This window comes from Mytilus galloprovincialis, chromosome 6 (assembly GCF_965363235.1).
Source record: "Mytilus galloprovincialis chromosome 6, xbMytGall1.hap1.1, whole genome shotgun sequence".
Taxonomy (NCBI): domain Eukaryota; kingdom Metazoa; phylum Mollusca; class Bivalvia; order Mytilida; family Mytilidae; genus Mytilus; species Mytilus galloprovincialis.
In genome coordinates this window covers 62,996,764-63,013,789 of record NC_134843.1, presented here as the reverse complement: position 1 = coordinate 63,013,789, position 17,026 = coordinate 62,996,764, and the positions used below count along the sequence as shown (strand labels likewise).

General features: G+C 31.9%; 1 protein-coding gene across 1 annotated transcript; it reads left to right on the top strand.

The window, feature by feature from the left end:
• The first annotated feature begins 354 nt into the window (after window positions 1-354).
• LOC143080068 (lithocholate 6-beta-hydroxylase-like) lies at window positions 355-15,528 on the top strand. The gene is made up of 14 exons (XM_076255728.1): window positions 355-499; window positions 1,025-1,121; window positions 2,239-2,291; window positions 3,182-3,278; window positions 4,226-4,342; window positions 5,002-5,090; window positions 6,218-6,366; window positions 7,937-8,058; window positions 10,274-10,376; window positions 11,447-11,604; window positions 12,100-12,188; window positions 13,031-13,168; window positions 14,610-14,772; window positions 15,310-15,528. Exons 1-14 carry the CDS (start codon window positions 426-428, stop codon window positions 15,382-15,384), a joined length of 1,524 nt encoding a protein of 507 aa, XP_076111843.1. The 5' UTR covers window positions 355-425; the 3' UTR covers window positions 15,385-15,528.
• The last annotated feature ends 1,498 nt before the right edge of the window (window positions 15,529-17,026 follow it).

The window sequence follows — 17,026 nt, the reverse complement described above, 5'->3', positions numbered from 1 at the left end:
TTTGTGTTTAAGAATGCGTACACTAGTTTTCATAGAAATCACAAAGAAAGCCGGGACTTCTGTAGAAGAAGAATGAAACATGAGTTATCCTTTCGATTTTCGGACGAAATTATTTGTATGAAAAGAATACATTTAGTTTATTTCCACAGAATAAAAAAAACATAAAACAAAAAATGACATAAATGCAAGACGATAAGTCACTGTCCGGTATAAGCAGTTATATGCCCCCCTCCGTTTTCCCCCTAAAAAAGATGTATAATGTAGCACCCGGTGGTTACAGTCATACAATTTAAAATAGTGAAATCTGTTGTTTATTTCAACATCAATTTTTAGATGTTGAGTATACAAGATAAATAATTCTATAAATACCACACTGTAGAGATCAAGTTGAATACCACACTGTAGCTATCTAGTTGATCATAATAATGGAGATTTTGAGTTTAATTAACATACCTTATTGGATTTTAACAATAAGTTTAATATGCCTGTCTCTGTATCTGTAAGTATTTAAGTAACTGTTGAACAGAAAATCAGTAATATAAATTATTGCAAGGTATAAAGATCAAAATATTAATAGGCTAAATATATCCGATATTAGCATACCACCTCTATTATTTATTTGTATACGTGTGTGTATGCTTTTATAAATAAATATTGTTCAAGTGCTACATGTATAGCTATTTGGTTGAGTGTCCTTTTGAGAGCTGCTTTTGTTCGGGTGTATAACTCGCCACTTTTCCAACTCGTACTTGGACAACTTGTACTTTTGTAAACTCGCATACTATCTATAGGTGTAGTTTTATATGTGATAGTTGGCTTGAATTTATGTCTGAATTTCCAAAGCTGTGACATTCGTTTTGCATTATTTTGAAAAATATCATGTTGAATTTTAAGCCCGAAATTTCAATAAACCTAATTTCCAAGTTAGCAAAAATATTTTTATTTTTTATTTTGAATCGTATAACACAAGAACTTTAATATCGTTGTAAAAAAAATAATTATAGTAATATAGTTATATTTGCAGTTACACAGTATGGCGACATGGTATTTGGAAACGTTTAGGAATTCCAGGACCCAAGCCATATCCATTTTTAGGACTGCTAAAACAGCTCCCGATAGATGTAAGACATTTATTGATTGACATAAAAGATATGGGTATAAATAACGAGACAGCAACATTATAGCACAAAAAGCAAGCGATCGTTGTCAAAAGCAATTAATTACACACTATTTTATAAGCAGTATAGAACATTCTCATGAAATACAGCGCTTTTCGTGAATAACATGAATAACAAGTAGCAATTCAATTATTTTCCTACGTTTATTTTCTATTTTATAATAGCATGTATATATGTCGCCAACAGAACTCATTCCTAGAATTAATGGAGACCTGGTATTGTATTGAAAGTTTTATTTGCTGTTTTCGGCAAAGCACGCGGAATGTAGGAAAAGATCTAAGACTGGTCGGCCCAGTCAGAATTATGTGTCCTGGAAGGAAAACAGTTCTTACTGCGGACCTTATGACAAAGCACGTTAAAATCTGTCTCACATTGTCGGTCTTGTAGAAACAGCCGATTTATATTTACATCACATTTATATGATCTCGTCCTGAATATGTATTTCATTTGCCACTAGACCCTGGCTGGTTCATCGCCAATATCAAAGAACTGCAATCATCCTCATCATTTAAGATCTTCAATCACAAAAATTGTTCTATTAACAAACAAACAAAAAATGTGACGGGAATTAACGATCTAATTCATATTTATGATTAAAAAGGTCACAACCCACAAATCCATGCACATAGAAGGCATAGAAATATGCTTGCTTTCAGTAATATTGTGTATTAATATCGAAAATATTATTATTTCAATTGTTTATTTATTTTGCTATATGTTTTGACGTAAAATGACATTCTTGTACTGGATGTTCGTTTGTGGAACTTTTGTTAAAAAGACAAAAAGGATTCGGTTCCGATAAAACATGTTTAATCCCGTCATATTTTTGTTTTGTTTTTTGTTATAAGAACATTTTTGTGTGACATTTGCCTCATATATTCTCTTCTCACTTCAAGTTTGCGTAACAATTAGAAGATCTTAGAAATTTGCAATACGATTGAAACGGAAGTTAAGCAAATGCTATGATAGTAATACTACTGTCAGAAATGCCAAACAGTCGTATTGTCTCTTTAAAATTTGACCAAACATAATTATGTTAATTATATTTTGTTTACATCAGGGATTTGCAGCAACTGATTTTAACCTCATACAGAAATACGGAAAGGTTGTAGGGTAAGTACCGAGAACAGAAGTCGATTATAAAACAAAAACAAGCATCGAAGGACCTTTACATAAATCTTTCTTCTACTAAATTCCCGAATACAATAGTACAAGGTGCATTCGACATATATTTCGTCAATTACGCTTTAGTGATATTAATTAAATGTGTGCTACATGAATATGTCAATGGAAGAGCAATCCATCGTATGAAAAGACATCTAGAGTTCAAAACAGTATAACTAGTCTGAATCATTTAGTCAAAGCCTAAATTAAAGGACATTAACTATTGTTCACAAATCATGTAACGAATTATTTTGATTTTTTGGCATGTTCAATATACTGTATATACTTACTACTCCTCAGTGAACTTTAATCTCTAAGCTTTGTCTATCATTTATCACTTATACAAGGACTTGCATTTTGAATTATTGCGGACACTGTTTGATTCCCAGTATACTATACAGCGTAGGGTTAGGCGATGTCGTTGCTTAGAAAACATGTATATTTATACGTATATAGAGATACAGACCAAACAGATATACACTGTAGATTCCATCACTGCAACACGTGTGTTACCATTTGTCTCTACTGAGACAGTTAAATTTTAATATTTAAATCGCGAATATTTTTCTCACATCGCTCAAGGAATTAGAATATATATAGCACAACAATTAGAGTAATATATAATACACATTAATAGACGAAAATAGTAAAAAATCGAGTTGTTTTAAATCCGTGAAATATAGGTTGATACTTCAATTTCAATTTTGTTATGTTTATACCAGAACCTTAAAGAAATGCAATTATACAGAATAAAGCCAGCGTCATTTCTCTTAGTGTAATACTTGTTTATGAAAATGTTCTAAGACTTGAAATATTGATCCTACATGTTTTATTAAAAGGGTTTACCAAGGCACCAGACCAACTCTACTGATTTCAGATCCAGATATAGTCCGAGATTTATTCATTAAGGACTTTTCAAACTTTACCAATCGTCCAGTAAGTATCGAGTTCACAATATTTTACAGTTCATAGTAACCTATCGATATCGCCCTTATATTGTTGCTTCTGTTAATGAGGCTCTCGTTTTGAGGAAAATATTTTTTTTTATTGTATACAACGCATTAGGTACTAGGGCAAACATGCCATACATGTGTTACGGATGTACCCCGAAACGCATGTGTACATTTTGCCTGGACAGAATAAGTTATGGCAACTGTTTTTTCAGACTCTATATATACATCATTTTGTGAACCTTGTCATCTTGCAGACATGTAACAGTATATTGATGTAGTTTGATCGAACTTCTCATTAATCAGCCATAATAACATGCACATACTTATCATGCAGGTCTAGCCTAGAACAGCTTTGTTCTTAAATATTCCCTTTAATTGTTTTTTTTAAAAAGTTCTAATGATGCTGTTGGTTTATGCACATTCTTTTTATATCTGTTCTTTTTTCGATTTAAATCATCAATATAACTTTAAAAGTTAACTCACTTGTAACTTTGATTACTCTGCTTTGTTGTAATGCAACGAAAAAGCATCCTTTCCATTTTTTAGATTTTCGTAGAAACTACTGTTGGGTAAAAAGAGATTCATTAACTCATGTTTTAATTCAACAGCCTTTGTGGTCTGTAAATACAATTCAACAGCTTTTGTGGTCAGTACAATTGAACAGCCTTTACGGTCTGTAGATACAATTCAACAGCCTTTACGGTCTGTAGATACAATTCAAGAGGTTTACGGTCTGTAGTGTAGATACAATTCTACAACTTTTACGGTCTGCAAATACAATTTTAAAATTCGCTTTCACAATGTTTCGACCAATTGACAATTTGTGACGGTTTATAAAAGATGATAAAGATTTAATTATTAAAACAAAACAAAACAATAATGTTTCAATCAGAGTTACCCTAAGTGTTAATTCCAGCATGAATATTTTAGGATGTTATAAAACCAGACAAATTTACCTCACACAGTATGACAGTGGCTAGAGATGACTACTGGAAATTCCTGAGGACTAAAATATCTCCAACATTTACAACAGGAAAACTGAGAAACGTAAGCTTAGCAAGAGGAATATATAATGTTAAATTATAAGCATGTGGGAATGCGAGTGATGCATAGCATCTTATTCTCATTGTGCATCAAGTTTAAATTGATATTAATTTCCGACAACGTATGATAGTCCCGAGCTGGAAGACTGTTAATGAATTACATAGACCAAGGAAAAAGTGCCAGTAAAGCGTTCATTAACAATTGTATATTACACATATTAAACTCTATATAGCTAGATTAAAACTGGAAGCGGCAAAACTTAAACATCTACTTAATCGTGCACTTAAATCAGGCCATGACGGTCAAATATCTTGTTAAACCGAAACAAACAGAAGCACTTCCACCCAATCATATTAATAATTTAATATAGCATAAGATATTACAGATACGTTGACTCCATTATACATATGATTATCAACTGTAGCAAGATTGTCTGATTTGCTTCAAAGACTCCAACTTCTTATCGTTATACTCACCACACTATAATCGTTCATGACGACAATAACTGCAGTGCTTTTCAACACCAATTTTTTGTTTTAATGTTCTTTTTTTGTGAGGAATTTGCAAATAATCAGCGTTTATGATTTCAAAAATAACAGGAATGCTTTATCAAAACAGGTTTCAAAACTGTGTCATAAATCTGTGTCTTTGTTTTATTCTAGATGACACCACTTATCCAGCGGTGCTGTGATGATTTGGTGGATAACATAAAAAAGCAATCTGAAGGGGATTCAGTTATTGACATGAAAGAGTAAGAGTGTTGAATTTGCCTATCGACCCCAATTTTTCTTTTTCTAAATCTTTTACATGTATAATTATAAGCCATTTGTAAAAGTCTTTTATTTATTTTTTAATAGTTTTTGAGAACTTTAACTTAAGTCAATGATAAAGCTATCAAAAATCAAGAGAGAACATTTTCCAGCCAAAATTCCAATGGTTTATATCTCAAAAACCAGCACATTGACCCCTATATTTATTTTGCTTTTTTGATTCCCTAATTAATCCCCTATTAATATAGACTAGTATTATGAAAAGCTATTTATTTTGAAACTGAGCAGCAAACTTCCTTACGTCCAGGGTTCAGAATGTTTTAGACAGTTTTCTGTAAAATTGTAGTTGCTTTTTTTTTTGTATTTTACCGTATTTATTAGACGGTAAGGTGCTTCTTTATCAAAATTCGAAAATGGCAAGTGTTGTAGCGTAAACTTGTATGCAACTTATGTCTTTTTTCTTGTCTCAACATTTTACTAGTAAATTGTATTTTATTTTCCATTGACACTTTGATAATTTTGCCAACAAGTTAATTTTCTAAGCGAGTTAAATTAGCAGAAAGTACTTTATGTGATCATTATTTGAAAAGTATAAATATAACAAAAATGTAGTATGAATGTCAATGAAGCATTTATCCACCAGATACCAAATGACGTTGATTTTAGCAACTCTATGTCACCATACGGCATTCAACATTGACACCTTTCGTATAAAATTGGTTAAAATAAGTTGCATTCATCTGCTGTACCCCCATTTTTGATATTTCACCTAATATGTCTTTGTTTTGTTCACCCAATCTTGTCAATATAGTTGAATCGTATGCGACTGTCATACAAGTTAGAGGTTTAGCTAGCTCACCATTAATCCACCATTGTCTACATCCGAAAATGTCTGTATCGTGTCAGGAATATGACAGTAGTTCTCTTTTCGTTAAATGTGTTTCAGCTTTTGATTTTGCCAATTGAGTAGGGACGTAGGTATATTTGTTACTTTACAGTCTGCAATGTAAATTTTGTATTTGTTACTGTTCTCCAATTAAAAGGGATTAATTCCGAACTCCCTTTTCTTAGAGTCATAAAAGATTTATGATTCCTGCACACATTTCAGGATAGCCAGTGGCTTTACAATGGACGTGATTTGTAGTACAGCATTTGGCATGCAGGTGAATTCACAAACAGAAAAAGACAACCAGTTTGTTAGTTATGCTAGGAGAGCAATGCGGACTCAAGTTAAAGCCATCTTTTTCCTGATATGTAGTAAGTAATTTAAAACAATCCAAAAGCTTCAATCGTCTTTTCAATAAAATATCAAATCAAACGAAAAAAATAAATAAATAAAAAACCAAAATGAAAAGGATACACACAAGTCAAAAGCTTATACATGTAGCTTCTTTACCATAAAAACATCAAACGAAATCCAAAAAAAAAAAATGATGAAAATAAATCCCTTAATCAAAATGATATAGACAAGCTAAAATAAAAATATTCTGAGTGACTATTTTTGAATCAAAATCCTGATACAACCATCACATATTTAGATGTATGAGTCTTACAATTTATTATTCATGCAAATATTTTAAGGGAGTTCGCTTCTTAGTTTCAAAGTCTCTTAACTTTTCAAAACACTAGTTTATATTGTTAGGGAATTAAAAAAGGAATCAAAAGAGCCAAACAAATATATAGGTCACCGTAATTGTTTTCGAGATATAAGCCATTGAAATTTTGGCGGGATACTCTCTCTTGACCTTTCATAGCTTTATCATTGACAAGTCTATGTTCTCAAAAACTGTTAAAAAGTAATTAAAATTTAATAAGACTTTTACAGATGGCTTATTATTATACATGTAAAAGATTTTCAAAAAGTAAATGGAGGTCACCGGGCAAAGGAGTAGGTCCGGTAAGACCTCTTTTTGGCCCCAAAATATAGCAGTTTTACAAAATTGTTAAAATGTAAACTTTTAGTTATTTATTGGACACTAGAATGCTTCTGCTACATAAATATGGGCTGTTTTTGACAATACCATGCACATATATCGGGTACTAGCACCATTAAGTCGTGCTAAATTACTGAAATCTTCACAATTCCATCATTTTAGTTAAAATTTAGACGGTTTTCGGGTTAAACGAAAGTGGCCGCATTCGTGTTCATCCTTAATATTGAAATGTAAGTTGTATTTTATGATAAGACATAACATATATAAAGGTTAAGGATGAACACGGATGCGGCCACTTTCATTTTTGACAAAAAAAACATCAGAAAAGTGACATTTTTCGGCATATTTGGTAAATTTTTTATATTTGAGCTTGAATCAGATCGAGTTTAATGACTAAATCAGTTAAAATCTTTCACATACACTAATTGATTCAAATGAAATAGACACTTAAGTGTTTAAAAAGTGGTCAAAATCTTTCGTCAGATGAACCCGAAATTTGAGGGCAAAATCGGTCCTTACCGGATCTACACCTTTTTTCAAGGCATTCAAATGGATAAAACCAGAGGATTCCGAAAATCTGACAAAAAATCCAAAACATGACAAGCCAGCTTCCTTAACCGCCCTGTGACTATTTAGTAAATTAATTCAAAAGAGTAACTTATAGGTAATATATAAATACATATGTACTCCAAAACGTCATCATGTTATACAAGGAAGTGGTGAATTTAAATAACAATAGGTTTATTTTTGAAAAATGTTCATCAGAGCATGATGTACGTTTAATAGAGTCAGACTTAAAGTAACAATTCACATATACAAGAGGACAACACACATACAGACAAACAACAAAAAAACAATATTACTGATCTAACTGCTTATTTCATTTGCACTAGTGACTTTTCCATTTATGAAGAGTATTATGACGGCACTCTTTGAAACACCACAATTTGGTGGAACAGAACATTTCTTCAAAAAAGTGGTTTCTGATATTTTGAAAGACCGAAATAGTTCTAAAGTAAGTTAGCCCGTGTACAAATTGTTTGTCTAAACTTACAATGTATATTGCTTATCATTACACTGAATGCTGTATTCTAAATTAGATAGGTATTTTTCATGCCCTCACCGTGAATGATGGGTGTAACGTTTCACCCATGGTCGTCTGCAAGTCCGTACGTCACGAAATTGGTTTCCATTCTCTTACTTTAGTTTGCCTCTATCAGATGTTATGAATCTAATAAACAATGATTTTACAAAAACACAGATAATTGCGAATTTGGGGGCGTCACTTTTACCTTTCTAGAGTTAAACCCCTTAACAAATGGACAAAAAGTGTTGAATTTTTCTGTTCCGTTCTCTGATTTAAGTTTTCCTTAACAAAATGCTACGAATCTTATATATACAATGCTTAATACCACATAACACAAATCATTTTTAAATTAAAAAAAAATTGTTGTTTGATTGCCAATGAGACAACTAAGCACCAAAGTTCAAATGAATTGGATTAATATAAAAAAGAAGATGTGGTATGATTGCCAATGAGACAACTATCCACAAAAGACCAAAATGACACAGACATTAACCGTTATAGGTCACCGTACGGCCTTCAACATTGAGCAAAGCCCATACCGCATAGTCAGCTATAAAAGGCCCCGATAAGACAATGTAAAACAATTCAAACGAGAAAACTAACGGCCTTAAGGCAATTATAGGTAACCGTACGGCCTTTAACAATGAAGAAACCAATACCGTCGACTACAATAGGCCCCGACATGAAAATATCAAACAATTCAAGTGAGAAAACTAACGACATCATTTGTTATAAAACAATTTACGAAAAAAGTTTATAACAAACATAAACCAATGACAACAACTGAACGACAGACTCCCGACTTGGGGGCAGGCACTTAAATAACATGGCGGGGTTAAACGCACGCAACCCTTCCATAATCTAAGACAGTGATTTGACATTACAACATATAACTCATCAGATGGATACAGATAGAAATGCATATAACAAAAGCATAGAGTTGACGTGGACGAGTACTTAAACAATCCAAAAACAAAAAGACACTAAGTAATGATTTGAGAGTACACAAAAAATTCTGACAGCTAGTTAAAAGCCAACTACAGAATTTTCTGTTCTTTATCGTAAGTTTTACTAAACCAAATATTATGAAAATAAACTCATCATAGATACCAAGTCTAAATTTTGTATATACGCCAGACGCGCGTTTACAAAAGACTAATCAGTGACACTCGAATCCAAAATGTTAAAAAGGCCAAATAAAGTACGAAGTTGAAGACCATTGAGGACCAAAATTCCTAAAAGTTTTGCCAAATCCAGCTAAGGTAATCTATGCCTGAGGTAGAAAAGCCTTAGTATTTCAAAAATTCTAAATTTTGTAAACAGTTAATTTATAAATATAACCATATCAATGATAATTCATGTGCTTTTGTGCTGACTATGTGGCTGGTGATACCCTCGGGGAAATAAATCTCCACCAGATTATGAAAGTTATACACAATACTTATCACAAAAAACTCAAAGATAAAGTACAAATGGGTAGCGTCACTTTTACCGTTCTTGTGTTATGTCCCTTTATCATATTATATACAATAAAATTGAGAATGGAAATGGGGAATGTGTCAAAGAGACAACAAACCAATGCACACATTTCCCATGATTTAACTGTTATTCCTAACTTTGTGAAATATCAAGTATTTTGTATCCCAGCAATAGATTTATTACCTTAGCTGTATTTGGAAATAAATGTCGGATGTTTTTTTTTATCCTCAATGGTCTTCAACTTCGTCCATTATTAAGTGTTTTAAAATTTATTGATTCGAGCATCACTGATGGGTCTTTTGTAGACGATACGGGTGTCTTGCGTTTACTATTCGAAACCTGGCATCTTTAATAATTTAAATAAGGATATCTGGGTCTATATCACTGCTGATGGAGGTTTCCTCTTCAAAGTAGTCATCACGACTGTGTCTAAAAAAAAAACCCGGGATAAGCTTTTCCTAAGATCACCCTTATTCAAAACTGGGTAACAACTGAAGTGGGACATTTACATGAAAACTTCATCATTATTACTAAATATAAATAATTTATAGAGGTTCTAAATATGAAACATAGAAGAATAAAATTTCTTGACGGAGATATGAGAAGTCCTAGTAAAATGTGTTTCAAAATATAGTAAGATTCAAATATTGTTTTGCAATTATAGATTCATCGAGATTTCATTCAAATTGTAACCGAAGATTCATCAACTAACGACAAGTCAGAAGATACCGAAGTACCTCAAGGGTCATCTCGATTCCACAGCAGAGGTAGATGTATGACACTCTTGTTGAAACAAATTGCACCTTTGATAAACCTTGCAGTACGCTCATACGACCATAATTGTCGGAAAGCAAACTATTAATTTACAACGAATTGATCAAAAGAACTGCCAAACCATACAAAAAAGTTACACATTCAACACTGTAATTAAATCAGTGAAAATTGTTTTTATTGGCATAGAAAGTGATTTTGTTATCAGTAAATAAAAACCACACTAAATATCATTGGTATACACATGTGTATTTCCAGGGTGTTAAATATATTTTGGCATTGCATAAGGCCATGTTTTTTTCCCTGATTGCTGTTGTCAATGTAATCGAAATTAAGGCGACTGTCATATTATGCTTTCTTTTGTTTAAACGATCTAGCGATCTATAACACCAGGTATAATCCATCATTTGGGTCGATGCCCCTGCTGGTGGACGTTTCGTCCCCGAGGGTATCACCAGTCCAGTAGTCAACACTTCGGTGTTGACATGAATATCAATAATATGGTCCTTTTTTATAAATTTCCTGTTTACAAAACTTTGAATTTTTCAATAAACTAAGGATTTTCTTATCCCAGGCATATATTACCTTAGCCGTATTTGGCACAACTTTTTGGAATTTTGGATCCTCAATACTCTTCAACTTTGTACTTGTTTGGCTTTATAGAAATTTTGATATGAGCGTCACTGATGAGTCTTATGTAGACGAAACGCGCGTCTGGCGTACTAACTTATAATCCTGGTACCTTTGATAACTATTCCTACACAAGGACATGCCTGTACCAAGTCAGTTACTAAATGGCAAAATCAAATTTTCAAACACATCATACGAATGGAAAGCATCTGTTATATTACTGAGTTTATACAGACATTTCCTCATGTAAAAATTGAAAAGATATATATGTATGACTTTACTGAATTTCATGAAGTTGAAAAGATATATATGTATGACTTTACTGAATTTCATGAAGTTGAAAAGATATATATGTATGACTTTACTGAATTTTATAATGTTGAAAAAGATTATAATTGATCTATTAACGTTGTTTTCTATATTTTAATTATTTCAGCGTTAACAGAAGATGAGATAGCTGTCAATTCTTTGATATTTTTCTCCGCTGGATTCGACACAACATCCATATCGGTTTCATTTTCTGCCTACTGCCTAGCTAGGTACCCAGACTTACAGGACAAACTCATAGAAGAGATAGATAGGACTCTTGGAAAGGTACAAATGTTTAAAATCCCTATTCAACAAATATGATTTGTCTAATTTATCACTTTAATTTCATGTTTAAAGAATAAAGGTCGTTGACTTCCCCTGAATATCTGGAAATAAATTTCAGGTTTCAGCTAGAAGCCTATTATCCGTATATGATTTTGAATGTTAAAATAATATACGGCAGGTAATTTTAAAGTAAAAATTGCATTTACACGTAATTTATAAGACATGGTAGATGTTAGTTGCTTTCTTTGTTCTATCTGTTTATCATTTTTGCTGTTGAAACTTTAAATGTTTGATAATAATAAATGTAAATTTTTTGTCTTGATCTAAGAAACACTTTTTATAAGTTGGTAATCTGTGACCTCATATTATGATGAATTGACTTTCTTATTATTCATGGATCAGTCCGTACAAAGATTTTATTTCTTATTTGATTTTCCTTTTCCCCTTTTTTGAGAATTCCCAAATTTTCAGGTGTTGATGATTCTTCCTTTGTAGGAAATTCCAACACACGACATTGTAATGAAAATGGAATATCTGGACTTATTTGTGTCTGAGGTCCTGAGACTTTACGCACCATCAACTAGGTAAGGTGTCACGATTTATTTACCACTTTCAACTTGCAAAATATAACTGTTTGTTACTTCATGGATGTATTAACTATTTAACATTTTGATATACTAACTAAACGAACTTTTATTAAATGTAAAAAGACAAATTCCTTAACAGAAACATGAGAAAGATATATCTGAATCCTTACCTATGTACATATAATACGTGTTACGCAAACATTATGTTGTCTTTCTTTATAAAAAAAATATTTGAATACATTTTTGCTATTTTACATAATTGAAGATGATTCGATTTTTAAAGAACAATTTAAGATTGAAGTTTCTACAATTTAGCGACTGGTTTCTTAGTGAAAAATCAAAATTTTAAACTTTGAAATACTTTGAAATTAAATAACTCTATATTTGAGCTAATTTTTTCTATGATCAAGAATAAACATTTCAACTCGGTAATTGAAACATGCCAAACATCACTGCGTTAGATTTGTAATTGTGTCCATTTCTTTGATGCCAATTCGGGATATGACTGTTAAAGTAACCATAATTTGTTGTATATTGTACATAATTATATACGTTTATGTGGGTAGTTAGTAATAATTTGTGTATGCTTGTGTGTATGGTGTTATTATCAATAAATTTGTTTTCACCGTTTTGTGTGCATATTATCTCTGTACCGTTGTAACGTATGGTTTATAAGAAAAAAGATTATTTATTTGATTTCTTTTTTTAAATTAATAGATCTAATTATAGTGCAAAGTTGTTATACGCCTTCTTCTAATATCCTCAAATATGGCGTTCTTTCACAGAACAATACAATTGATTTTGCATTACATTAGTTTGTTCTGGTTTCCTTCGTAAAGGTTTTTCAGAGAGGCAAGAGAGGATGTGTCCATCAACGGTTGGTTAATTCCAAAAGACGCTGATGTAACAGTTTGTGTTTATGCGTTACACAGAGACCCTGAATACTGGCCCGATCCAGATACATTTGACCCCGCAAGGTGAATATGTTTTACATGATGTATAAAATATTCTTACATTTGTAAAAGAACACACACATTTTAATGTAAAATTTAACAACATTTGCTTATAATCATTGTCATCCAGTTTTATCTTTTTTTTAAATGTCATAAGGTTCATAGTATGCATTCCCTTTCATATAACATTCACAGTACCCTCTTTCTCGTGTAAAAGAGGGTGGGAAGATAACAGAGGGACATTCAAACTTATACGTCGTAACTACAATCCCCTTCCCTTTCATGAATGTGACCTGCCGAATTAGACTATTTACCGGATTTGTAATCACATAAGCATCACGACGGGTGCCACATGTGGAGCAGGATCTGCTTATACTTCCGGAGCACCTGAGATCACCCCTAGTTTTTGGTGGGGTTCGTGTTGTTTATTCGTTAGTTTTCTATGTTGTGTCATGTGTACTATTGTTTTTCTGTTTGTCTTTTTCATTTTTAGCCATAGCGGTGTCAGTTTGTTTTAGATTTATGAGTTTGACTGTCCCTTTGGTATCTTTCGTCCCTCTTTTATAAATTCGAAATAACTGACAACACCCTGGCTAAAAAAAGTACAAATTATAGTACACAAGACGCACCATAGAAAACTAAGATCCAAGCAACACGAACCCTACAAAACACTTTGGGTGAACCCAGGTGCACTGGGAGGGTTAGCAGATTCTGCTTCACATGTTGCAACCATCATGTTGCTCATGTTATTACAAAACCGGCAAAAAGTCAAATTTTGTAGGTCACATTTGTGGTTACGGAACGGGACTGTAATTACAACAAAGGGAATATATCCGATATCACCTGTGAAACGGATATCCCATAACCGTCAACCAAGTCGTGATGGCGTCCGTAAAATTTACGCAGGTATGATTTCAAATTCACCATTTTGAATATCGTATCAATTAGGATATTTACTCTGAATGCAGGCACCTTGAAATGTTGCTACACAGAAATGAAAAGTTTACAATTGGAAGATGAAATCATCTATTTTGTCGTAAGATTTGTTTTCAACTGACTCTCATTCGTGTAAGAAGAGAGTATGCGTTTAAAATACATAGAAATCTTCAAATCTCTGCTTTATTTTGTGTGTTACTATGCGTTAAGTTCTGAATTGTATGGTTATAAAACTATACATCACAACAAACAGTAATGGCAAATGAAAAAATAATAATAGAAATAGATTTGAAAGATGTTAGTTGAGAATATTTTTTACAACTTCACAAACATGGGAAAAAAAACCCGCAGTAAGCATTTTATTTAATATCTACATAGCCTTACTTTTTTCAATGCTGAGATAATATAAAACGGACCATTTGTTAAAAACAGATTAATAAGAAAAGAAAGAAAAAAAACATGTTTCAACCCGATATTGCAAATCTGTAGAAAAAGGCTGTGATATTAATAATTGATGGTGTATATGAAGGTTTACAGAAGAAAACAAGGCAAAGCGGCATCCTTATGCATACCTACCATTTGGTATTGGACCACGTATTTGTGTAGGAATGAGACTAGCCTTGCTTGAAACAAAGATGGCAATTGTTTATATGTTACAGAACTTCAAGTTTGTGACTTGCGATGAAACAGAGGTATAATAAATTTACGACGAGGTTTTGACCTATATAATTATAGCAATAAGGAAAGTTTCGTTTTTTGTTCAGTAGATCATTTGCTAGTCATGTTTTGTCATCTCAAAAGGTACCTCGTCAATAAAAAAGAATTCAAATCAGAAAGTCCGTAGTCAAAGATCAAACACATCAAACGCACGGATAACAACTGCATATTCTTGACTTTGTACAAGCATTTTCTTATGTAGAAAATATTTGAATACACCTCACTTGTATGACTGACTGGAATGAACTTTTAAAATGATTGTTCAGAACATTATGCTCTCCGTTAGAAGACTTCTTTTTGAAATATTTATGAGATATAGAAAACATATTGATTTTTGTTCTTTAGCTGAAAACATTCACTTTAATCTTTGTATTCTAACGATTTTCTAATGTATTTTTTTTTAAATGTGAGTGGTTATTACAGTTAAGTTGTCTTTTAAATACAATATTGTATATATGTAGCAAGAATACTCAATAACATGAACAAAAATTACGTATCATACTATATTTTAGATTCCTGTTATCTTTGAGAAAGGATTTCTTCTGAGGGCAGAGAATGGAATAAAACTAAAAGTAACACAACGTTAGTGCATCCACGAGGCTTGCTTGGTAAATAGAAAAGCTGACGGTATCACTTCGTCAGCTAGGATTAAAATTATGAGGATCAGTCAAATGAAAGTTTCGAAGATTCTGTTATATGATATATTTAATAAATTCGCACCATCAAACATGTTCATGTATTCTTTTGTAAATATTAAAAGACAGAAGTTGGTGAGTTTTTGAACACACAAAGTTAAATCATTGGACGCATTCTTATAATAAACTCTACATATACATTGTTTAGTTGAATGGTATATCTGCTATCGACACAGATATATGTTTATATTATATATGCCTTGATTTGTCTTATTTCGCATTGGTTTATGTCAAGTGTCATCCAATATATATATATATTTTGTATCTTATCACAATTTTGACCAATTGGCTCCATGTTACTAAACATAGTAACACCCAGTCGATATTATTTCTTAGTATAGTAAAACCAAATCAATACAATTTTCAAACTACGACCTTGATTTATCTATGTAATATATGAATTAAGGACTTTCACTCAGTCTATATGTTATAGGGGTAAATTCAGTAAAAACTCTCCCATTGACTTTCATGCTAATCTATGTATGTAAATAAATTTATACCTGATTTACCTTTAGAAATTAGAAACTTTTATATATCATTTATGAAAGTACAAATGTAGCCCTATCTTTTGCAACAATGAAACATAGGGTCATGCGGCATTTTTGGGCATTCACATTGCCTTGTTTACAAACAATGTAGATTCGCACTGAATTCCTATACTGACCCCATTACTTTTCAACCCTGTAGGGAAAAAAATTAGTACATTTAGCTTTTTTTTTTAAATTTCAACTCTAGTTTTGATCCATCAACAAAAAAATATTTATTACAAACCTTATCTACCAATCAGAAGAACACATGACTTCAACTGAAGTACAAAAAAGTACCAAAAATGAAAAAATAAGACTAGGTATGACCAAACTTTGCATTTGGAAGATTAAAGTAACAATTTAGAATATTTAAAAGCAATTAATTAACATAAAAATCCAATAACAAACATTTTAACACTAGTTTCATAGATGAAGGACATGTAATCATGAAAAGTTGTCTAGTATATTTTTGAAATAAAGAAACGCAATGCATTATGTAAAAATAAATGAATACCTTTATGCGGTCAGATTATTCGAGTGTTAAAATACTAGAAAAGTACTTATTTACCACTTGTTCTACAACTTAACATGGGGAACACAGCTAAAAAAAACCACTATGTCAAAGGGAGGTAAACCATTTGTTTCATATAATTTTATACATTATGAGGAGAAATATGAGCCAAATTTGATGTAAATTGGGAGAATATTTATGCCTTTCATTGATATAATAACTCTAAAGTGTAATTTGTATTGTTTCTTTCAATCTGGACACAAAAACTGATTTTTAACATATACCCCATGCTTCTCTCACAGTACACTCAGTGCATTCTGGATAGGCGCAGTTAAAGATAGAAATTTGTGTAAAAAACAACTTCAAATGGTTCCAAAATCCTTCCATTACATAAACATTTACAGGAAATGAGTTTTATGATTATTGTGTGGCCTTGGACACGTACAGTGAAAGAGTGCATATTTTTCTATAGGGGTAAATTCAGTAAAAACTCTCC